Source organism: Rhyacophila brunnea, unplaced genomic scaffold (genome assembly GCF_057557595.1).
Source record: "Rhyacophila brunnea isolate RB1 unplaced genomic scaffold, BYU_Rbru_1.0 scaffold_4, whole genome shotgun sequence".
In the NCBI taxonomy this organism is placed as follows: Eukaryota; Metazoa; Arthropoda; class Insecta; order Trichoptera; family Rhyacophilidae; genus Rhyacophila; species Rhyacophila brunnea.
This window is the reverse complement of record NW_028233068.1, coordinates 31,468,788-31,495,532: the sequence shown is the minus strand read 5'-3', so window position 1 is coordinate 31,495,532 and position 26,745 is coordinate 31,468,788. Positions and strand designations below refer to the sequence as shown.

At 32.6% G+C, this 26,745-nt stretch overlaps 1 protein-coding gene across 1 annotated transcript in view; it reads left to right on the top strand.

The window, feature by feature from the left end:
- Positions 1-18,112, top strand: part of LOC147067264 (cGMP-specific 3',5'-cyclic phosphodiesterase-like) — a 164,372-nt gene extending 146,260 nt beyond the window's left edge. The window contains exons 11-16 of the mRNA XM_085954983.1: positions 12,083-12,207; positions 13,606-13,804; positions 14,479-14,632; positions 15,500-15,659; positions 15,990-16,210; positions 17,916-18,112. Of these exons, the coding sequence (XP_085811109.1) occupies positions 12,083-12,207; positions 13,606-13,804; positions 14,479-14,632; positions 15,500-15,659; positions 15,990-16,210; positions 17,916-18,112 (1,056 nt within the window). The remainder of the gene's footprint in view (positions 1-12,082; positions 12,208-13,605; positions 13,805-14,478; positions 14,633-15,499; positions 15,660-15,989; positions 16,211-17,915) is intronic.
- The last annotated feature ends 8,633 nt before the right edge of the window (positions 18,113-26,745 follow it).

The following is a 26,745-nucleotide window of genomic DNA, read 5'->3' as shown; positions in this document are numbered from 1 at the left end:
TATTCTAAAAGTTTCAAATGTCTAGCTAGTCGGAAATTAAGCTAAAAATCGATTGCAAGATTTGTACCGGACAAAGAACCACCGGACAAATAAGAATACAAGCTAAGAAAAACGTTGTAAAATGGTAACAAATTATGCTATTCGTACTCTAAAATATAATAATGGTATATTTCTTGGAATAATACGAGTAACAATGCGCATGGTTTTAGGTAGCGAGACTAAAACTAAACTAAACTGTACGATTGAAAAGAGAGTAGGTAGTTAAGTAAGACGCGACGCGATGCTGTAAAAGCATGACACAAAACGGGAAAGTCCCGCTAACTTTTCTCCCGACAACTTTTCATATTTGTTTGGCGGAAAATGATTATTGCACTCAGCCCGCGGCGGCCAACCGGGATCGCCCAAACTTTAACCGTCGTATTATTCTCTATCACAATATAGAGAGACAATCATTTGCAACACAAAATAGACTGCTGTTGTTTCTATTCGACTTGGTTGACGTACTTTTAGTAAACTAAAAAATGGCATTAACTAACGCAATGCCTCAAAACAAGGTTATTCGATCAACGCGTGCTTTTCATGATGACATAACACCCTCTAGATGTTTTTCTATTATAGTTTGTCAATACAATACAATAAAAATATTTCAATATCGGGTAATTTCAGCTTAAAAGAGCCATCCATGTTCCTTTATTGTCAGTTGATTCGTGATTTTTGATTCTTGAACAGAATGCACGAAAACAGTGTATGCTTCTTATTTTAAACCAACAATTTGGGATAGCGCTAGCAGCAACATCGCTATTGATATACAAAAAATATGGGGGGAAATAGCTAAAGGAACGATAAATTTTTAAATTGCGAGCACACGTACCTCCTCGCCACAGACTGGGCAGAAAACCACCCTACAACGCTACAAACGTCCTGGTTTGGTTGGAATATTTTACAGTTAGGTGGCTCGACCATCCAACATTACTCGACAGAATTGCATCAACTTCGAACGAAATCAGAATGTTAAGGTCGGTACTGACTTGAGCAAATTTGCATGGGCTTCATAGTATGGAGACGTACAACGGCCTAGTAAACAAAGTAGCACAGCGAGCGATCGACCGATAAATAATAGAGACATATTATTATGTCCAATAGTGGGCGTCTGTGGGTTTTATAAGAATAAAAAAGTTACATTAATAAATAATATTTTTTCTTGATTTTTCACTCAATTTTACATGTCTCCGTGTCTTACTTTTTATAAAATACCCAAATTACAAATACGTAACAATTTTATTTGACCGTTTAACATTACTTTAATATTTCATTTGTATTGCGAGTGACAATAGATACCTACACGCTACTAGTGCTGCAAGTAGAATGTCGCTCTAGTCCATATTGTATATAGTCTATACATTTTGTTTTTCAAGTTTTGGTCCAGCGCATGGACCCAGTTGGCTAAACAAAAACAAAAACAAAAACAAAAACAAAAACAAAAACAACAAACCCTCGTTTTTCAATTTGACAACTCATAATAATATTAACTTGTTGCGCTCAAAAATTACTAAACAGTAGCCTGATACTACGGATTATATTATCTTATTCTTTGGGGGTTTGTATAAATATTATAAATATTAATAATTCATTGAAATTCATTGGAGAGCCTCTGTACTATGTATTCCCATGGGCACCAGCTTTTCTGTGCTCACCGAGCTTACGTAGAGAATAACCGAGAATAAGTCTCGTGTGCTTTGTTTTGGCATCACTGTCTGACTATTCAGGGTCACCGTTTGTTGAAACATTTTATACTTTCATAGAATTTAGTCTTTAAATGTATTCATCATGACAAGAGGGATCGGACTTAGGAGGGGCCCGGCGTGGGGAGTCAACCAGTTAAGTAAAGTATACAAATTTGCTTAATTAATTTTGGCCCCCACGCTGTTGTGTGCGATGTTAAATAAAAGATAGGTAGGGATGTTTGTATACATCCATTTGAATTGTTGAGCTCACGAGTATCGACGCACAATAATCAAAAATTGCATTGCATAACCACATATTTTAAAATAATAATATTCTTGATGTGAAATAGAGTCGCAGGAAACAATTTCTTACGATCAGATTAATATTATTGACGTACCTACGTAGTTTTACCCGAAAACTACTGATATACGACATTATTAAAATATAAATAAGTAGTCAACATACTATAACTATGTACGTTTTAAAGTTTCGCGTTAATCCTATAAAATGTTCTATGCTTTTATGCTTTATGATATAATATGTAAGTACGAGTAGATGCCTATACTGACCGGTGAATTATTATTTAATATTTGGCCTGGTTTTGCCTTTCCTAATATTGTGTGGCATAATTTTGAAAAGGTATTATACACTTCCTATCAACTATTCAATTTGCAAGTCTTTACAATGAACGGGCTCGGGCTAATCTCGTGGGAGCGTTAAGCCGGATCAAGTTAATTTCATTAGGAATTAAATACTTGTGAACGTTTCAGTCACGATGCCCATTATAGGGAAACGTTTTCCGTGTATGTTCGTAAATTATGCAAAGTATTAATAATAGATTTGTCTTGATTGCTTACATTAGTTTGCCAAATCACCATAATCTCCTGGGGCAGTCTTAACAAAGATTACAGTTAAGTTAACGTTCGTATTTGAGAAGATTATGAAATAGCTCAATACCTACCAACCTTACTAATACTTAATTTTATCTTAATCTTTTATTCAACGAATAATTCACAAGATTTAAGAATGTACCATTCTAATTATTGAACATACATAATTTTGAAAAACAGCTTGATTTCGAAGAGCGCTGATGAGTGGGTATTAAAAGTGGCCAATAGTTAAAATTTGTCGCAATTAGTATGTCACCGCGTAGCATAGAGGTAATGCGCGGATGGGGCGTAAACCCGGGAGATGCAGGGTTCGATTCCCTGCCGGGGTGGCTTATTTTTTTCAAAAAAGATTTTTTCTATTGATTATAATATATTTTCTCAGAAAGTATTTTTCAAAATTATGTATGTTCAATAATTAGAATGGTATATTCTTAAATCTTGTGAATTATTCGTTGATATTGACGTTTTATATGAGTGCGTAGTACACTAAGTGCTAATTGATTTTTTAATCCCATTATCATATATGTTAAGCCCCGTTAACATGATTCACTTTCATCCCTAGTGACCCGTGTAAATGAACATTCATCAACGAATCATCGAAAGTGATCACCCGGAATCAAAATTGAATGAAGTTCAACTGGTTCTACTTTTGGATTTCTACGGATGATTCCAAAAATGTTGCGCCCCTGAGTATTGTCATAATATTCCCCATGATATTTCGTTGCATTACTCATGGTTTTATCCACCAACGCCTTTTTTCCTATTTCTCTTTCTCTCGATGAAATTTCTGCATTCATATAATAAATAATCACAAATTGTTTGAATTCCAACCTGCACCGTAATTTCACTTGACACCATTTTGGAATGAATTGAGTATTTTAATTTCGGTGACACGTCTAAATGAAAAATGAATGCCTGGATTCAATTCCCTGCGGATGATTGTCCGCGATAATCATCCGCAGTGACTCGTCTAAATGAGCCTTTATCTAAGTAATACCTAATAGGACCGTTAAAAAAGTATTGATACTTTCTTTCGTTATCAATATTGATATTTTAGGTTTTTTCGGAAATAAATCCCTCGTATTGAGTTCAGAAAAGTCATTATTCAGTTTCATTTAAGGCCATGGAATAGTCGAGATATCATCAGAATTCCTCCACGGCGACTAAATTGACTGCAGTCATAATATGCACGATATAATAAAAATATTAGTACGATTTCTCAATTTTTGTTAAGATTTAAAGGTTATCGATATTTTTTTCATTATTTTCGTGTTGTGATAAAATATTCATCGGTATCCTTTTTTTTCAAATGTCATCATAGACTTTCTCAGTCATGTTTTTGTAATTATATTATTAGGCACAATCGCAATTTAAACAAGTTGAATAAATCTGCAGATCCAAGCCCGATACCTATGCGCCCCATCAAATGTCGCAGCCGGAAAGGCTTAGAATGGGAGGGGCTTTCGCGATTCTAAACCCAATTAAAAAATACTCCCAAAAGAATGCAATACATACTTATTATCAATATAATTTCTAAGCGAATCAAAACACAAAATAGCTACTTGAACAGTTCTATATTATTGCGATTTGGTAGGTACTTATACTAAACGATTATAGCTTTTATGTCTTCGATATTTCGACGCAAACATTTGATATTTTGATTACGGTGGGTTATAAAAATAAATAACATCTGAATATATAAACAAATATATAAACGTAATGAATATTCACATAAACCTAATATTACGTTATTGCTTATATCTTTCGAAAGTATCATATATTTTATTACATTAAGCTGTTTGTTATGAAAATAAGCGTATCGAACCATTGCGATTTCTTGTGTTTTCACTCGTTTACCTCTGAATTCAAGGGTCATGATTTTTTATTAATTCAACTCCATGAAAAAAATCATGAAGCCATGAAAAAAATATATTTATTCCACAGAATTCGTAAATCTCAAATAGCATTTAATTTCAAAATGGCTTATTGAATCCATTTGTAGTGAGATTGTAGTCATGAAGCATATTCTCCTTGATTTTGGAGTAGGTAATGAGATTGTTTCATGTTAGATACAACATCAAAATTTTGACTTTTTAAGTGTCTTAAATTAAATATAATAGGTATGTATGTATATACTTTTCTCTGAGGTTCAATCCTTGTTCGAAAAGATCGTTTGTTGCAAACGCCAGCAGCTTCTTCCATACCGCTTTCTCGTGAAAGTCTTTGCAACTGACTAAATCCAAAAATAACTGATATTGTTTTTTCTGGATTTTAATGAATGCTTCATTGTTGGAGCGGAGTTTAAAAATGTCACCTGCCAATCTGTTAAGCTCTTCTGACACATCAGCAATTTTATAAATATTTAATGAGCTTTGATTATTTACCCAAACAATTTTCATTTTTACCACAAGTGGGGCAATTTACCTCGTTCCTTCGCCTCCGATTTAGTAGAATCCATTTCAAATATATTTCAACTCACCTATAACTGATTTTGTTATGTATATGCACATAGATCTATAATCTAGTACCTATCTAAAACTTACAGATAAATAAATTTTAAAATTATTAGCATTGGTTTTAATAAATCGGCTTTATGTAGGGTTTCTGAGCCAACGAATAACTTTTTAAGAGAACGGTTAAGAAAATAATAGGTAGGTAATGCCTTGTTAGGTTAGGGCTTATCAAACGTACTAGGGATAAGTAACCATAGATAAATCATAGAAATTTGGTAGGTAATCGAAAAGGAAAGTGTTGTTCAACTATTTAATAAGTAGGTAGGTATATCTTACCTTACAATTTATTATAATGACACTTTCAACGTATCCTAATTAGTTCACACGTATTTATAGTCTAAGGTTCGCACAGTTCCTAAGTAGGCAGTTTAGTCCAATTTCGTTGTGACAAGTTTGGCACTTAACGAGGGTGTGATCAGTGATCGATTAGCATGTTACCTGTAACACATGTCTCTTTCCCGTCAAATCTCTGGCACATGTTGCTACGTCATATCTTTTAACACAATGCTTACGGGCCCTTTTAATTAATTTTGTAATTAACGTGTTAATTTGCATTTGAAAAGTAATTAGCAAAAACACAATTTTGTGCGGCCCGTAAGCTATGGGTTAAGAACAAATTCAGGGCTCGAAATGGACCGGAGCGCCGTTCCTGTTCGTGAAATCGGTAAAATTATCGCTCCGTCTCGTGGAAAAAATAATTTGACCGATTATTTTTTCCTATTATATAGGTCATATAATAGAAAATCTAATACACTTATTTTTTTTATAATAAACACATACAATTTGATAACTATGTGAATATTTTCAGAAAACTGTAGACCGCTCCGGTTCGTAAATTTTCCCATTTCGAGCGCTGAACAAATTAATACTTCAAACGTGATAATCAAATTATATGGATGATTCTGAAATCCACAATTTTCATTCATTTTATTCGTCTCGTGGATGAATATTCAATGTGCAAATATGGCGGACTTTTGTCGTTTTCTCGAGAATCTCAAGAAAGAAAAATCACGTTTCACATGATTTCTCGAAAAACCTCGAGACGAGAATTCTCGATCACATCTTCTAGACTTGGCCTCTTGAACTATACGTATAATGTATTATTGTATTAGTAATACCGGGTAAACACATATTCGATCATTTAACAAATGGGTAGGTTCTAATTTATATAAGTTTTGTATTATTCAATTCGAGTATTTTTTTGCGACACGGATAGTACCTACCTACCTAATAGAGAAGTGCAAAACTTAAATCAATTAGAATTAAAATCCATATTTCATCAAGGAGGCACCCTCGGTCGATAGTATTAATTTTCTAAATATGTGGTATAATGTTGACATAATTATCCAAATATACTTATATTTTTTAAATACCTATGTCCAACCATTCCATGACTTACCCAAATGCGTTGATTCCATTTAATCCATATTTCTTTTATATCAATAATATCTGAGACTTTCTTTCACTCTGATGTTGATGAATTCGCGTTCTGCAATATTTTTACGTGAGCTCAACTCGAATCCGGTAACTTGTACGAACTAAATCACAATATTATGTAGATGGATACGTAGGAAAAATAACTAAGATGGTGATGCTTCAATTAAATTAAATTCGACAATAGATTATCATCGAGCATGTGAGAATGATAATTAGTAATTTACCTACCTGCTAAAACATTATTTTACTTTATTATCTTTCAACATTTTTTGTGACGTATGAAAAACGGAATGGTCTGGTACCTACGTGTTTCCTTAATGCTAGTAAAGTAAGACACTGCTTTGGTGGATATCCATCAATGCTGAATATTACAGAAATTTGATATCGATAGCATGACAACCAGATTCACTGTGAAAGCTGTTATTGTTTCAATTTATTATTTTTATTTTGAGAAACAGTGTCAGTAATAATAATAATATTTTCAATACAAATCATATAATAAATAATTTCAAGATTAAAAGAACTTTTTATACACCACGTTTTAAAATTTTCTGTTAAATCATATAAACTTGACAATTATATGTATTAACAAAAACTTTTTATTGTACTTGATAAAAATAGGTACCTACCTACCTGCTGAATAAAATGTAGAATACTGAAATGTCATTTTGACATTTCATATTGATTTCCATAGTAACGCACGTATATATTAATAATTTTGTTGCTAGGACCCCCTTAGCAACCAACAATATTAACTTTCCATACAAAACAGAATTAACTGAAAATTAATTCAATTCTGCTTAAAAATGGCTTCTTTGGCTTTCTGCTTAAAAGTATTTTTTTTTTTTTTTTTTTCTAGATGCCTTTATGGATACCTCGCATTTACTATCGAGGTTTCTTAAGGACTTTGGCACGCAAACTACTCTACTTAATGCTAGTCAAATGAAAATTGTGCCGGCTGAGAGAATATGCCTTATTGAAAACTGTTCTTCTACCCGCATCGGGTATTGCTGATTTGAATTCGGCCAGGGCCTATGATACCGCCTTGCAAAAACCCTGGAAAATTCTTAGTAGCGCAAGGCGGAGGTGATTCTGATGAATATTTTGTCGTATTCATTGGGAACTGAGGACTGCGATTTGTAGTCGAGTTTTTTCCCGTGGTAAAAGAAATGTCGCATTGGACTAATGTTCTAAGTATATACTTATCCTATCTTATATGATTGCAGTCACTGGATCTGAAAGGCATGAATCATCTTTACATGTCACCATTTATTATTTTTATTCTTTTTATTACATCAATACAGAAATTAAAAAGGGCATCTCTTCCGGCCTCGTTTGCCATGGTCCCCGGAAGGTCTCGAATGTCCGCATCTGCCATCTGTAATAAAAAGTCCAGGTTGTGCCGCTCCTTGCTAAAGATTTGACAATCTAGGAGTAAATGTAAGACGTCCTGGTCGCTTCCGTCGTCGCATGGACACTTTCCATCAGATGTTATTTTAAACCGGTGCATGTATGCTCGCATGACTCCGTGACCTGTAAGAATCTGAGTCATCTCAAAACACAGTCCCTTATGCATCCTGACGTCTCGTGCTGCTAAAATTGAAGGTAAAAACTTTCGGGTCAACTCCCCTGTCGATGAGTTTATGTATCGTGAGTTCCATTCGTTTTTCACCATGTCTGAAATTGTAATTTTCGCGTAGCTCAGAGGAAATTTGTCATAAGCTACCGCGGTCTTGGGTTCAGAGGCACCATGCCGAGCCAATTTGTCAGCTCTTTCATTTCCTTCTATCTCGGTGTGTCCCCTTATCCACTTGAAGTGCACCTCGGGGTGGCGCCGTCTCAGTAGAGCGGACTCGCTGTGAATAGAAAAGACAATCGGATTAGTAGACAACGGATTTCCAATTGCTTGGATTGAGCTTTTGGAGTCCGAATAAATACAAATACTATGGTTTTCGGTGAGCTTTCGCTGAATTGGATCTGAGCCTGCCCACTCCAGAGCGCATCGGATGGCATAGAGTTTGGCCTGCATTACCGTACAATAGCTGGCAAGGCGGTACTTACGCGCCGCTATCTCACCGCCATTAATGTATGCCACAAACCCTGCACCAGTACCGCCATCAATTTTGCTCCCATCCGTGAAAATCGGCATGTTATTGCATTCGTTGCTTTCCAACGTTGCAGGATAAGAAACCACTTCAGAAAATAGTCTAGCCGGGTGTGGCAGCCTTCTATAGTCCACCGGTTTTTCGTAAAGCCTGTCGTCAGGCAGAAAACCTGCGAGGCCCTCCTCGCCCTTCTTAGCTCTGTAAATGAGAGCGATTTGTTTTAAACGTAAATCTAGAGGCATAAGTCCTGCTAGAGCTTGCGTTGAATTGAGCGAAGCCGTTCGGTAAGCTCTGCATATTCGTATCGCTAGTGCTCGCTGAACCGTATTGAGTTTTTTTGCTATGTTTTTCCGTTTGGCAGCTTCATGCCATATGCTGGCCGCATACGTGATCATAGGCTCAATAGCACAAGTGTAGAGAATTCGAAGAGCTTCAGAAGATACACCCCATGTGGGTAGTTCTCGACGATCTTCTCTCTCTTCTCTCTATGCCGTTTCCTGAAGGTGTACACGCACAGGCCTTTGCTGATGATGTATTGCTGATTATGGAATCCAAAGAACTTGGTTCTCTAGAATCCATGACTAACAGCGTGCTGGAGAGCGTCGAGGCCTGGGGAAGGAAGGTCAAACTGTCTTTCTCCGCGGAGAAAACGAAGGCCTTATTCTTTACTAGGAGGCGCGTCTCTCCGCCTTCGCTGGTGATGAATGGGCAACCTCTATCTTTTTCTAGGGATCTTAAACTTTTAGGGGTTGTAATCGATGACAAACTAAATTGGTCAAAGCATGCGGACAGCATCTGCTTAAAAGTATTAAAAGAATGCATTGTCGTCGTGTTCTGATATATTCTAAAAGTTTCAAATGTCTAGCTAGTCGGGAAGTTAGTTCAGCGCTCGGAATGGAGCGGAACGCCCCGGAGCGCCGTTCCTGTTCGTGGGATTCTTAAGGATGGCGTTCCTGTTCGTTAAAACCTCGAAAATGGCGTACCGGTTCGTTAAATATCCGACGGACAGCGAGTCGTCTAATAAAATCCTCAAGCGTCATACTTAATATTATTACGTTCCGGGTTAGATTTAAAATTTACGAAAATGAATTGATAGGTACAAAGGTACAAAAACATAAATATTTTTTTTTATTAAAAAATAATTTTACTGGTTTAGAACCTCTGGATTTTCTATGACCCGTACATAATTTACTTAAGTTTTTTTGAAATAGTGATAGAGTAAGTGTAAGACAGCGTATTTGAGAAATAACCTTTTTTCAAGACAATACTTTTTTCAACGAATTTGGCCTTGAATGCACCAATAGACATATTACTCTTTTGCGTCAATGGTGATAAAACAATAAAATTGTATACAAAGAAATGCACTGGGGTAAGTAAGATTTATTGCATTGTCGTATGGGACAATAATGTATTTTGAAAAAAAAGGTTTTTATGATTGTAAGGAAATGTTGGAAGCTATTTTACATTGGAATGTAGATTTACTGTATTATTAATTTATAAAACGAGACACTTACTTTTTTGCAAGTTTAAACATATTATTTTAATACAGTTAAGGTTAAGTTACATGCCTAAATATAGTGAGTTAATAACGTAATAGTTATAATGCACACTGGAACTTTTAAATTTTTAAATGAAACACATTCAATACATATATTATCTTTACTGCAGTGGTAGGCAATTGTTTTTTGTAATGAAACTTTAAATTTTGTATCGAGACAACCATAATTGGCCGAATTGTCCATTTATCATATTATTATGTTAGCGAAATTTACATGGGTTTGACGCGTTCATAGTTTTTGTATTTCATAATGCAATCGAGGTCGTTCATTGGTCGTTTATCAATATTAAGTTGTATGCAGCCAATGATAAGCGTTTTCATCAGAGGAAGCGACAAAATTAGACTCCTTATTTTTCCAAATTTAATAATTTTGAGTTGTGTTTTTTATCTTCTATCATATATTTTTATTGTTTTAATTTTATATGGATATTTTTCGGGTTGAATGAACTGTGTTTTTGATGGTTAAACTAATATTATAATAGATTTAATAACTTAAATCAAATAATTCCATAATTAATATAGATACATATTCGTGAACATCGTATGCATGTTAAAAAAAATGTATTATTTAAGGTACGAGTACAATACGAAATAAAAATATTTAAATAAATCAATCAGAGTCCAATAGGATAAATATATGAAAAATTTCCCTGTATATAACAATTTCTATAACATTGGAAACCTATTAGAATAAATTATCCTACATGTCCACATGATGTAAATATTTTTTTTCTAATAATATGTACCTACACTTCTGAGGTTGTTTAAAATGATTCATATTTAATAAATAATGCTACATTTGTAAATCTTGCGTATTACATACTTTTTTAATTAATTTATTTAAAACCATGCCCTTGCTTTTTCGTATACGATGGATTTTGATTTGATTAAAAAATAGTTTACCATAATCAAAATATTTCGAATTTACGAAAAATCAGAGCTTTGAAAAAAGCGGCATGTATTTTGTTTAAACCGAAGAATCTTCACTCATATTTCTATCCACTCTTAGTTGCATATTTTTATTCAAACTACTAACGAAACCAATGGGAAATTGTGATTAGTTTGTCTATTGTTTCGTGTATTTTAATAATGTTTCCCACTCCAATTAGATTCATATACGTTTAGTTATTTATATTTGTATAATTATTAATGTATTTTTTAGAAAACGATTTCGTAAACTAAAATGACTCTATATTTGTATGTTACCACTAATTGTTATAGCCGATAGCGTATTGGGCGAAGATGATGATAAAAAAAGTACATCATGTAAAAGTAAAAGATATTTTTATATTACAGATATTATTATATCTAATATCACACATTTTTGGAAAATTGTCGAGCGTTCCTGTTCGTGAAATTTTCCATTTCGAGCACTGAGTTAGTTAAAAAAAATTCAATCGTCCAATACAAATTTTAGACAAACAAGAAAAAAATTATACTGGACACACAAGAAAAAATCCGTACCGGACAAACAAGAATACGAGTTAATAAAAACGTGCTAAAAAATAGTAAAGGTTACTACATAAAGATGTTAGACTGAAGAATATTACCTAACTAATTACAAGGAAATACAAAAACATAATAATCCCAAATAAGATCCGATAAATTACTATATTGGAGGTTGCGCGTTTGTGGGAGGCAAGTGAGCCGTTTTCTGTATAAATTATTTTCAATAAAATCGATGTGAATATTTTTTTTAAGTTATGTCCATGTGGTGACTCGGCAATCGGTAAAACTATTAGGTAGATGTACAGTTATGATTATTAGATTGTATTAGGTATATTGTGAAATCACAGACATAGTAAAAGAATAAAGAAACTATTGCCTACACACATAAATTATTCATTGTTCCAGGTCCTCTGCCGATGGATTCTTAGCGTGAAGAAGAACTATCGTCCCGTAAAATATCACAACTGGAGACACGCACTCAACGTAGCGCAAACCATGTTTGCCATGCTCAAGACTGGTAAAATGGAAAGGTATGAGTATAGTATTATGCATTACCAGAGTAACAGTAATGTAAATGTGATGGTTAAAGGCATGGCCCCCACAAGGAGGGGGCTGACAGGGCTCTAGCCTGGGGGCCCGGGCTCTTGGGGGGCCCGGTGTGGCGAGTCGACCAAATAAGTGAAATAAACACACATCACAAATTTGCTCTAATAGCAAAAAAAGTCATTGATTTTCCAGTATTAATGTTTATATTTTTAAATAGGTAGGTAAGTGGTTGCGTGATGTGAACGTGAACACCATTTGGCAAACGCTACTATAGAGCATCACACTGCCTTTAACCTTGGCGATAGGTAGGGGGGGCGACAAATATCGTAGCCTTGGGGCCCGCTTTAGGATGTGGGGGCCATGGTTAAAGGGGCTCAACCAATCGGAACTGATTGATTTTTAAAATAATTTAGAATAATAATAATATAGGAAAGAAACGTACATAATTTTAGTCACTTTTTATTGAGTACTAAATATACACAAGATATAATATGATTGTTTAATTCTTATACAGAAGATACATATAAGCAGTGAACCATTTACGTATATATATTATAATATTGGGGCCCTACTAAAACAACTTATTAATAATGCCAAAAACCAACAGGAATGTATTAGTGGCAAAAAATATTAAGGAGCTTCTGCTTTATAGAACAGTGGCAAAGAATACCCGCATACTTCACTGCACATAACATAATGATAAGTGGGTTGCTGCGTTGGGTTTTAGTATAGTCTATATCTATAGTCTAAGAGTATAGTACTCTTTGGAAAAGTGGGCAATTTGTTCGAGCTTATGCATTTGACTTTACCTGAAAATTCGGCTTTCGTCATTAACTTCAATCTATTTATTATTAATGTTTTTTGTAGTTACCTGTTAGAAATTTTTAGATCTTCCTTATTTCTACATAACATGGCGCTAGAGTGCGAAAATTATAAGTTGAAGTGTCATGGCCGCCGTCGTAGCGCTGCGATATATTATGAAAGGATTGTCAGTATTGTAGTTCTCGAAACGGCCACGCTTCACGTTAAACTTGACGCAGTCTAGTCATTTTCATAAAGATTGAGTGAGGATTATCGGACCGACAGTTTAATACAATTTATAGATGTTACTAGTTATTCGCGTTGTAATTTGAATATTTTCAGATGAAAGAATCAACCAATCTGCACCATTTACGACTTTTTAATGGCAAAATAAACATTTAATAGCCAACCTAGTCTTCGCCATTATGATCTGGTCATAGTAATTTACTTTTTTCCCACTTTGAATACCGACCAAAAAATATCTATTATTGTTTATGACAAAGTACCTATTTCAATGTATTATTTTCTACCAATTTATTGGCAATTGGTGATTAATCCTGTGGGTTTAATTAATTTTCTAGGTTTATGTCAGACCTTGAGATCTTAGGCCTGCTCGTGGCATGTTTGTGCCATGACCTGGACCACAGAGGGACCAACAATGCTTTCCAGACAAAAACGGAGAGCCCGCTGGCCATCCTGTACACCACTTCCACGATGGAGCATCATCACTTTGACCAGTGTGTCATGATACTCAATAGCGAGAGCAATAACATATTCCAGGTAATATCCTAACATCAATGGCATAGCTACAAATATTACCTAATCCACTTTGCAATTTAATCACGTAATCCCCACTCCGTGTTTTTAAAAGTAAGATACCTACCATAATTTTCCCTTAATATTTCCATATAATATTCTTAATAATTCATCTATTTGGTTATAGGAAAAATTCATTCACCAATTTTTCAATATCTTTTCCCAATTTAATGATAAATCGTTAATAAAATCTATAAGCTCCAATGTCGATGCTTTTTTACATTGAATATCTAATAATTGAAATAATTGCCTACAATGTGCACAACAGATATTCCGTAATGAAAACGTACCAACGACTCTATAATCAGCGAACTCCAGATTCAAGAGAGACTCTCCTCAGTTGGCTCACAGAGATGATGACAACCTGGAAAAACTCATAGAGTCGGGTCAAAGCTCGGAGAGGACGAGGAAGGGCTCATTTCAAATGGATGGACCAAATCAAGAATGCCACAAATTTTACACTAACAAAAACATGCTAACCTGTCACATCCACAAGTATGTGCACGTAGGCTAAAAGCCCTATCTATTAAGGTCATTAAAATCCATTCATTTCGTCAAAGCCGTGCTGTCCTATTTTATGCTTTAAACATGCTGCATGACGATATTCTTTATTATAGCGACATTATTTTTCATTTTAGGCCCTATCAACCGTTGACTACAAAAGCGTTATGAAAATTGTTGAGACAGCCATTTTGTCAACAGACCTGGCCATGTACTTCAAAAAGAGGAGTAAATTCCTCGAACTGACAGAGGATGGAGAGTTTGGTTGGCAGAGTGAAGACAAAAAAGAGTGTAAGGACATTTTTTATACAATCTTCTACGTTAATAGGAATAATTATAGTCTCGGACGGTACTTCAGTTCTTCAATAGCTTTCTTCCTCACATCCTACTTCAACCAGAATATATAAGAAGAAAACTTCTTATTATTAGTACATATTTTCAGAAAATATGCAAAAGAGGTGTGAAGTATAACACTAAAACCAATTAAATATTATATATATTTATGTATAATGTATGAAAAGTATGGAAAATACATCAAATAATGTACTTAATATGTATTAGGAAAAATCCTAAAAAGAAAGTTGGAGCTATCGGTCCATTTATGATTCATGCGAATTATTACTAATAAACTACGCTGTCTGAGACACTTCAAACTTTGCCAAATGTAAGGCGACCATCTTTGTAAATAATCAAGATAAAACATATTACTAACTTAATTATCGATGGCATCCAGCATTCAATATCAATTCGAGTATTATTGAAATTCTTGAACTTGGTGGATAGGTAATTAAATTATTTTTTTTTTTGTTTCTGAGGTTTTTCAAGATTATGTAAGTATTTTCAATAACAATGAATCTAATATTGTTATACCTTGTATTCATTAGGTATAGTAAAAATATTAAAATTATATTGTTGACTAACCTGCGACATCACCACAAAAGCTTCATGATTGAAGATTAGTTATTTTTATTACATACCATTAAAATATTATGAATTTCAGCATTAACAGTTCATTACCTAGGTACATATCACTATAATATTGTAAACCTATGCTTCAGCACATTCAATAACGTCCTTTAACTAATCGTCACATTGATTTACTGGTACCTACAGTAAAATGATTTACGATTATTAATATTGTTGGCTCTACACTTTCAGTGCTGTGTGGGATGATGATGACAGCGTGTGATGTGTCAGCAATCGCTAAGCCCTGGGAAGTTCAACACAGAGTGGCTAAACTTGTCGCTGATGAATTCTTTGACCAAGGAGATTTGGAGAAGCTTCAACTCAACCAACAGCCAGTCGCTATGATGGATAGGTGTGTACATCATTTAATACCTAAAAACATTTTTTTCTTCCTTTTCACTTTCTGGGTAAGTCAGTGTGAAGTTGCCTTTCCAAATCAAAGCAAACGCTTCTTATGCTTCACGGAAAAACTTCACTGCCACTCATACGTTATATGCTTCAAATCAGATGAAGACATACCTTATAATTTCATATCAATGTTTTGTGTAAGTGTGTAAATCTTCGGTTGCATCATTTTTAACAATGGCATTTTACATAGAGTACCAATTATCAATAAGCTACCTAATAATTAATAGCCAATGAACAGTCATATTGTATGTTATGTATACATTCGCCATTACAGAGAAAGAAAAGATGAGCTGCCTCAGATGCAAGTGGGCTTCATAGACGTAATCTGCATGCCGCTGTACAAAGTCTTGTCAGATTCGTTCCCATGGATTCTTCCACTGTACCAGGGTACGGTAGAAAACAGGCAGCGGTGGCAGGACCTCGCTGAAAAGGTGGAGATGGGCCTCACGTGGATTGACCATGACACCATTGATAAGCCTGTGGAAGAATTTTCAGGTTCAAATAATCATTTTGTTACTATTGATAGTGTATATGTTACACCGAATGTGCGAAATTGACTATTACATGAAATGGGCAAAATTTTGGCTAATTCATGTAATAGTCAAGCCTGTTGCCTTATTCATGAATTAGGTCATTTTTCTGCTGAGTACATGAATTCGCCACGGTATGGAATTCTTGAACTGTCAACATGACAGAAGAAAAAGTAAATTTAATACGGATGGTTTTATTAGTTATAATTGGACATAATATAATATTATTATTATTAGGTTAGGTTAGGTTAGGTTAGGTTAGGTTTTGTAATTCTGAATTAAATTATTCAACTGAATGTCCATTTTGAGGTTAGCTATCAAGTGTCAACAAACTATCACAAACATTCAATCGACCATTGCACAATTGATACCCAAGCACGAATCAAATCGCGAAAATACTTTTCAATAAAATTCTTCCGTTATCATATTATTGATTGGTATATTTTTATATTATAATCAATCTCATTTGACACATTTGTTTAGTTGCAAAAAACACCACGGAGCGCGATCAACTATTTTGACCATAGATAATATAAATGTACATTTTGACCAATGCATGAGAATTGATACATTTAGTTTAGTTGCAAAAAATACCACCGTAGCGCTACTATCTAATTTGTCCAAGACATGAAGTAGGCAGAAAAATTACTGCCGATTTCACGCACTCTCCAGATATTTTGTCTAATTCATGAATAAGGCAACGGGCTTGCATTTTTCATGATTTAGGCAAAATTTTGCCCATTTCATGTAATATTCTATTTCGCACATTCGGCGTAACATTAATCATAATAATCCTAATCATAATAATAATCAACATAATTAATCCTGTATTATCATGGAGACTATAACTCAATGTGGGTCCTAGCCGCCTCCAAAGAATTGGCCACTTTTCCCCCCATTCTTTAGCCCCAAATATGCAGTATGTTTCCGCTCTCTGTCACTGTACACAATCCAACCATTTCAGTTTCGGTCATCCGGTCCAGATGTGCCGTGAGGGATATTGCCGTCTATGTGTGTAGAAAAAATGCCATCATAAGAGTCAGCGCTGACATAACCACAAGACGTTGTGTTTTTCCCACATATGCCCCTTGCCGGCGTTCTTTACTGACTGTCTCCCACACCCATGGAGGAAGTATGGCGGGGCCAAGCGCGAGATCACACGTTTTAATGAGCGGAGACTAATCTACTAATTTTTTCTGATAACTTACCAGGATTATTAGATTTTGAATATAGTTCATTCATAGTAGTTTTAAGATCTGCCGAACTTTTCTAAGTATCAATTTTCTTCTGTCATGTTCTCAACCTTCTGTCTTACACTCTGCAGTAGTTTTACAAATTGAAGATGTAATTAACAAAAAATTACATTTAATAACGATTAAATGTTGTTAACATCCTCTAAGATTAAATTTTGAATCAATGATGAACATTCATTTATTTTGTAGTCATATGGATGTTATTAATGTTATACTTAATTAATATTGTCTAACATAAGCAAGTTGAAATTTCTACATTCTAGTCTAGCACATTCAGTATGACATAGCAAATAGTTTTCACACCGTTTCTGTTTGGCAGAATAGCCAAATCCATTCATACTACCTCCAACAAAATGTTATTAATACTACTGTCTCTGTGAACAAAATTAAATTACTTAATGATTTCTGAATTTACAGCTTCATCAGAAGTTATTAAAGATCTGGAGTTCACCGTCACGACTCTGAACTGCAGTCATTCGATGGACCAAGCTGATAAAGAAAATCACAGCTATGCAAGTTTGGAGCCAACATCCACAAGACCACGGTTTCAATCGCTGAGGAAAGGAAGGTCTCTGGGGAAAGCCGTCAGATCCAGATTGTCGAGGCAAGATTAAATTCAATATTATATATTTTTTTTTTAAAAAAAACCTCTATATTCTACCATTTTAGGATAATCACAAGAAACCATCAAGCACATTTAGAATGCAAATAGAATTTAAATAGATATTTCCTAAACAATTATAAAAAACGAAAAGGAAAATAAAATTTTCTTAACGTTATTAAAATGAATTAAAAATCATGTATAAAGTTAGTCATAAAATATAGACATTGCAGCTGATAAACGACTTTCCAATCAACCTCCCATTTCATTCTGTTTAACTAACAAACGGAACTGGACTTGATATTTTATGAATATACCTACATAATATGATAGATAGAATGAGAATCGAGAAAAATATTTAAAAATGTAAAAATGAAGGCTACTTTAATGTAACACGAATTTTGTTACAACTATATCTCCAATGTGATATGATTTGCACTTGATTTAATCATTAGCATTAGTAATGTTTTCTTCAACATCACTTTTATATATAAATTCTCCATCTGCATAACGACTGTGTTTAGGAAAAAGGGCGTAACCCTCGATTTTTTGAAAAGTGCTTTTATTAGATATTAACAATGTATACAATTAAATACACGTTCTGTAAAAAGGAAGTAAGCCGCAAATGCCGATTTATTATCTAAATTTAATTTTTAATTGAACTTTAATTAAGTATTAATTTAAGGAAAAAAGCATTTACCCTCAATTTTAATGATTTTTCAGTAATAACTTCATTAATTATTAGTAAATCGAAAAGATATTACACCAAATCATCAACCATCTTGCACCCAATGTCTGTGCCTATTTTTTTTATTAATATTGAACCAAAATCATTCAAAGAATGTTTTTTGCTTCTCCTGTAAAATTTGATCTGTGTGGGTTACGCCCTTTTTCCTAAACACGGTCGATAATATAAGAAGGTTTTTTTTCTATATTATTAGGAAACAGATCATTTTATTTAATAAACAATAATTAATAGTAAATATATTTTCCAGGTCATTGTATAACACTGAAAGAAGGCATTCAAATAATGAAAACTCCTCAAATACGACTATTGCTGAAGAGAACTGTTCAAAAGAAAAGCAAGTGGCGCTGATCCCGGCCAAACAGAAACCGACAAAGCATAAGAGTAAACTGTGTGAACTTTTGTGACAATTTGAGATTGAAATGCTTGTGGTCATGTAACACTACCGACATAAGAAAATTAATTATAGTCCATCGTTTATGACAATTTCAAAATACATTACTTGAGGCGGGTGATGTCTTAAGTACTTTCACTTTCCTACATAATATTTATAAACTGTTTAAATAACAGTTACAAAAATCATTATCATCTCGGTATCCATATGACTACTTTGAAGGTTAGTGTTTTTAGTTTTCTTGCGACTGATTTTGTCAGTTTATTATTGAGCATTATTGACATACAAACTTTATTTTTGCCAAATATTAAACGAATTACTTTGAAAATATTGTCAATTCTCAGTGTAAAGCCATTGTACAATCAAATAAAATAAGACAAAAGCATCCACATAATTAAATAATAATCAGGACCCATTTCATAAATTGATAAATACTATGTAAATTATCATATTTTTTGTCCAATGCTGAATATAATTTACATAACATAGCATTATTTCTATTGAATATATTATATTAACCTGGAACTACATATTAACCTTTTCTAGTCACGATATTACTATGGTAGTATCTGACAGGCCGCAGATTTTTAACGACACACATTGAATTTAGAGCGAAGCTTTACTAAAATCGGTGTAAAACGGATAATTTGTGGCTTAGAATCACATAATTATTCAAACAGATGTCACTGTGTGTTTAATTTTTTAGATTATGCAAATCAATCGACGGTGGCTAGTAATTTGAGTTTAAAGTCAGACGAGATAACTCGATAAGATTTGTATGTGCGGCCTGTCAATCACGCCCTCATAGAGCAAGATAACTCACTGAAGGCATAGAACTGGTTAAAACTATTAAAATACACAATTTCACTTGCCAGGCACTTGCAATGCTTTACCCATTAAGCTGGATACTGAAATAAATAATTTTAATGAGTAAATTGCTCCTCCGGCAACTGAAAATTGTGTATTCGAATCCCACTTGATGCTAAACAATTTCTAATAATTGGTATATCTGTTTCCGAAGCTGTTGCAAAATATGATATAATTGTTTTATTTTATACAATAATTTACAAAATTATTAAATTAATAATATTATGTTTAGCTATCATGTGGAATGTTCTTATACATAAAGGTTTTCTTCGACATCTTTGGTATGAAGACAATTCATTTTTATGTGTGTTGTATTTGTTTTGACATGGAATTTCATAGGTACCCAGTGTAATAAAAAAACATAATGTCTCAATAATTTCAATACCTACCTCATATTTATTTGAAATAGATTTATAACAGCTTGACGATTTATTTTGTCTATTAATGTGGTATTCAGCTACTTTCAAAAATCTCAAAATTTAAGAAAATGTGAAGTTTTAGTCAAGTAATCTTAAAGTAAGCGCGTGTATATAATGATTTTTTTTGTAACCTTATAGCCAGTTGACACTTGCATAAATTTACTGGCGGTAGTACATATTGTCGCGACCATATCGAAAATCGAAAAACACGGATCAAAAAAGTTTAGCGGCTTCTGAATTTTCACACGATAGTTAACCTGCCGGAAAAAATATGAACTACACCGTGCAGAGCATTTTGAAATTTTTCAATATACATAACCTATCAAATAGCACCATACAATGACAACAATGCGTCTCACTTACGCTTGAAGAATGTGATGAATGTCAGCGAGACGGTCAGCACTTTTGCGTGTAAACAGTTATCATCGCAATAGTTTAATTTACACACTATTGTTGCCAGGAAATCCGTGCATGTGTAAATGGGCTATAATATATTATTGTATTCAACACAAATGATAAAAGCTATTTCTAACACATAAATCTAGTCCTCACATACTTGCAAAACAATACCTTAGTTTTCAGGTATGTTTTAAACATTGATTCCTGTTTCTAATCATATATAAGTCAGAATTTTATTTAATTTAACTTTAGTGTTGAAAGTGTACCCATTCAGTTATTTCTCTAATTAATCTTTAGAGAATTCATTAACGAACAATCACACCAGTCTGAATTGCTTATAAAAAACAAGGAAAAAAATGCAGTTGAACTCCGATATTACGTGTCCTGAATTCATGTTTTACTACTATTTGTATATAGTTTCTGCGGTCTCGTTTCATTTTAGTAAGTATTTACATTTAATTTCCGCAATTCACATCTGAAATATTCAAAATTCAATTGAATCGAATTTATTTGAACACATTCACTGTTCAATGCAACCATTGATATGAATTCCAGGCATATGTACGTGTTTCTAATTATAGACATGTCTACAGTACCCAAAACCAACATTACGCAACGCGATTGAATAAGTTTTTCTGTGTTTAAACATGTTCAAATAATGTCTCAGCAAAAAAATATTGTTAGTTCAAGAGAAAAGGAACGTTCTCTAAAAAGCGAAAGAACACGTTGACATATTAATACTCCTCCAAACCAATTTGTATAATTTGCAACAAAAAAATATTTTTTAATTACTTATCTACATTTTCTCTGTACCTACGTACCTATTTTCATTTTTTTCTCTATCCCTTCAAAAACGTAAAATCGGAGTTTCACAGTATATCTAACTAAGTAAATTAAACAAGTCAGAGTGTACAGTCACGGTCATAAGTAAATAAGCATACATGCAGTTTGTATGCTGCTATTTTTTTCAGCATATTTGAAGTATGACATGCCTACTCTTCAGCTACGTATTAGTTTTCATATAAATTCTCAATCCAATAATTTCATACTATTTATAGAGATGTCACTTGTAATTTTATTAAATATATTACATTATATTATATTTTAGCAAAATCACATAATTGTTTTTTTTTTTAATTCAAGGTAAGAGTCATCATTGAGTATTGAATCTTTGACACACCTTCATTATGACCGTGACTGTATGATACAAAAAATAAAGAAAATTGTAAAGTGGGTACATTTTAATATTATTATATTATATAAACATAAACCAAAATAAAGGTGGAATCAGATGGTTCTAGTTATAATTTTTGCATTATGTTCAAATGAGTAATCTCTAGTCGTGAATAATTATTATTATTAATACATCTCCATATTATAAAGAAGTGAACAAATAATACCAAACATTTTTAAAGAATCGTTTTGTTAAAAAAAATACTACCGTAAAAAATTTGACTTGATGTTTTCACATCATAATGAATAAAACTATGAATACGTACTGGAAATAGTCATATACAATTAATTAATAGGATAAGATATTTAATATATTCCTATCTTCATGAAACGAGTATGGTTACATACAATATTAGGTATACTGAATGTGAGTAATTCCTTTAAATCAAGATTTAGTCATTAATGATACTGGTTGTGCATGTAAAATTTAGATTTTTTATAATTAATAATAACATTAGTTATACCTATAGATAATTAATTGGTGGAGGTAAAACCTATGCTTATTTTATGTGAATTATTTATTAGACCATTAAACGATCTAAGTATATGATTTATAATATTTTCTATTTTCTGTGGTGGTTAAATATAATAATTTGATAATAATCCCACATCCAATCTTTATTTTACATTTTTAAACTTCTTCCTGTTATAAATAAACAAATAATAAGTCTTTTGTAATAAAGTTTTGATGTTTTTAGAATCATTCATGTAATGATTGTAAGGTATAATGTATATTTCTATTTTTTGTCTTCAACTACCCAGACCCATCTCATATCCATTTATGTATAGTCCCTATATGACCAGACCATGTAAAAACACAGTTTTTCTTTTAATTTACTCATCTTGTATAGTAAACATAATTGGTTGTACATGCTTAAATTTTATTTGGTTTAAATGAAATTATTTTTAATTAAATTTCAAATAAGTATCACCTTATCGAATTCATTTTTAGAATCCTATTTTTACTGATGATATTTTATTGATGAAAAATAGTAAGTATGTACCACATTATATTTATATGGTCTGGCTATTTCATCCTTATAGATATAGAAGGACGATTTGTACCCCCTACCACCAAGATGAAGGTCATATGTTTGAAGTCAATTTCCTTGCAATTATTAAATTTTATGAATGCAGTGTAAAATATTCATTAACAACTGTCTACCTATAAATAAGTATACAATGTTTGTCACATATTATTGAAATGTGTCATGATTTCTATCAAAATACTATAATAATAAAATATTATGTACCAAAGTATAAAACGAATTTGTTGTGTATAATGCTTGTATATAATATTATTTCAAATTCAGTGTTTTCTAAACCAAAAATACATTTTTAAATTAAATAATTATTGGATGTGTGTTTAAAATTTCAACACAATATTAGATTATTAAGTAGGTAGCAAATAATTTTTCGACTGACTTATATTATATTATTACATGTACACTTTGTCATAGACAAAATTAGATTAGGTATGAAAATCATTCTTGGATTACATAATAAACACATAATATATTATTAGGTACTGACTTAATCACATAAATTTCGTGATAATGATTACGATGGACGAGTTAATTAAATGATTATAGTTTTTTAAAAATCTTCATTCAATTACAAATCAGGCTATGACGTAACAAAAGGATTCCCAAGCCTATGCCCTCGAGCTCCTTTGCGTGAGCCCACGGACTCATTTGTGCATTATTTTCAACAAATGAACATAATAAAATCGAAATACAGGCCGCGACTCACTGATGCGAATTTAAATGACTGTTTAAGAATAGAAATAGGTATGACATACATTCTTAACCACTCAAAATTGATTGAAGAAATCCAATGCCAAAGACCCCACTAAAAATTTAAAATTTCATTTGGTTTTCTTATATATTTTTTGCATACAACGACATTCATATATATTTTTATTAATAAATTACATATTTCTGACTATCTGTTTCATTATATATATGTAGTATTATTAAGTTAAGTAAGTTTCATTGGAAAAAAATGTGCCCGTTATTCCATTTTCGGCTATCAATGTGCTTCTGATGAAAATAACATTGGGAAAATCCTGTAGTAACAGATCAAGAGACATCCTTCCAGACCTTCTGGAGAAGTAGAGACATCTAGAACCTTCGCAAAAAAAAGTTCGCAATTTAAGACATCATATTATTATTACACAGAATCCCATCGTAATATTACATATTATTTTATGGTCATTATATTTATTATTAAAATTTGGTTTATTAAATTTTCTCTAGTGTAGGTATTCAAAAGTTTATTGACTAATATTCATAGTTGTAATGTTTTTTTATATCCATTTAAAATCCTTTTTATTTATATCACATCTGCTTTCAGTGTGGTCATCATATTATTATTGAAGCTCGAAAAAATGTCTTTAATTGCAAGCTTTGTATTTTTCCGCTAGGTGCCTCTGATTCACCATAAATAAGTACCTACCTAATAAAATTTTATATGATTATTTTTGTTATCCATCTTCTTTTGCCAAGTTTTGAATCAAGCGGATTTGCTCAGATCTTATATTATATTTTAGGAAAAATAAAACTTTGAAATTTTATCTTACTCCCTCGAAAATGACTATTTATATATAAATTCATAACACTACTACTACTTCACCATGTTCGATCCTAAGAGATTCATATGGATCTCCACAGAGTGGAGGTTGTATTAACAGATTTTGTTTTTACAAGAAATGGATGTTAGCCACTTGCTCAACCTATTAGGTCCATACTCAATAATTCTGATAGTGGTGAGGAGTGTCATTTCATCAGTAATTCCTAAGTAAAAAATATGTACACATTACAAATGATTTGCAAAGATAATTTATTTTTAAACAGATAAAAAAATGTTAGTTTTCTCTAAAAGGCCTAATAATAATAAAAATATAATTATTAATCATATGATAATTAAGTCAGAAACAGACTATTATTATATCACATGAGCGTGTAAGCTCGCACCACTGATAAAAAGCTTGGGATGTCATTTTATTTAGTATTTAAATATATCAGAACCACACTGAAGAAACCTCACGCATATCACAACACACCAACCTCAACATCAGCGTAATGAAAGAATGTTTATTTTCTGAATATTTACACATTTTAGAGTCTCGTGATCTCACGTCTCATTTATTTAATTGGTTGGGTGACATTGTGGGAACGACAAATGACAGATAATTATCACTCTCTTTTTATTATCAGCCCTCGTAGTCCAGCGCATAAGGCACTGACCTTTTATCCATGGGCCCCGAGTTTGATTCTCGGTGAGGTCACAATATATTTATGTGGTTTTCTCAAAGCCTTGATGTTTGTGATTGTTTCTCTTCTATTACTAAATGCGCTACTGTTTCATTACACTACTGTCATCGGGCCTCATGGCCTATTGTAGTGTTAAAAATAATATATAATATGTATACTCACTTATATTTATATATATAATTTTTAATAAAAAAAGAAATCTTTTTGTCGATTATCAGTTTTTATTATAGAATGTTCTTGTGGTTCTAGCATAATATAACGTGATAACAATCTGTTTCTGGCGTTATAGTCACTATCAAATTTTTGATTTTTTGGCATAATAATAGTAATAGTGAATTTGCAATAAAACCAAAACTAACAAAAATAAAATTAGTACATATTAGTAGTATGTACGTATTTAAAATTTTTATAATTCATCAAAGGTTTTTTTGAAAAAAACCACTATCCTCCTTAACCTGCCAAATTGCATTCATGCATCATTGTTCAGTGAATGCACTACGATAGGCACTTTACTGCGATAGGTATTGGTACCTACTTTGCTCATTGGTATAAATATTTGCAGCTTCCCTATATATATATACATATTATTTGAAGTTCAGTTAAATTTATTTCAGATGTGCAATAATATTTAATTTGATTGATTTAACAAATTTATTATATAGGTACGTGAGATATTGTTTCTTTCTTTCGACCATGTCCGATCCTAATAGGATCATATAGATATTATTATAAAATATTATGACCTTTGAGTACCGAGTACCTATGGCTAGGGTAGGGTAAAGAAAAGGTATAAATACAATGCTTGGTGGTACCATTACCGTATAGAAAGAAAATGTTGGTACCGGAATCGTTTTGAAAGAAATATATTATAGATTCTTGCAAAGTATCATGTTATTATGGCAGTATCTGATAGGTCGCAGATTTTTACAACACACGTCGAATGTAGAGCAAAGCTCTTACTACAATCAATGTAATACCGAAAATTTGTGACTTAGTATTTCATAATTATTCAAACAGATGTCATTGTGTTTTTAATTTTTTAGATTATGCAAATCAATTGACAGTGGTTAATAATTTAAGTTTAAAGTCGGAAGAGATAACTCGTGAAATTTGTATGTGCGGCCTGTCGATCACGGCCTCATAGAGCGAGATAACGCGCTGAAGGCATAGAACCAGTTAAAACCAGTTAAAAAGCGTCCAAGCTTTAAAAGTATCGATAACAATTTGACATCCCACCTATGGTACCTTTTTCAATGTATTCCATAATGAATAATTAGATATTACTGAACTAAGTATATTAGGGAATTTAATGAC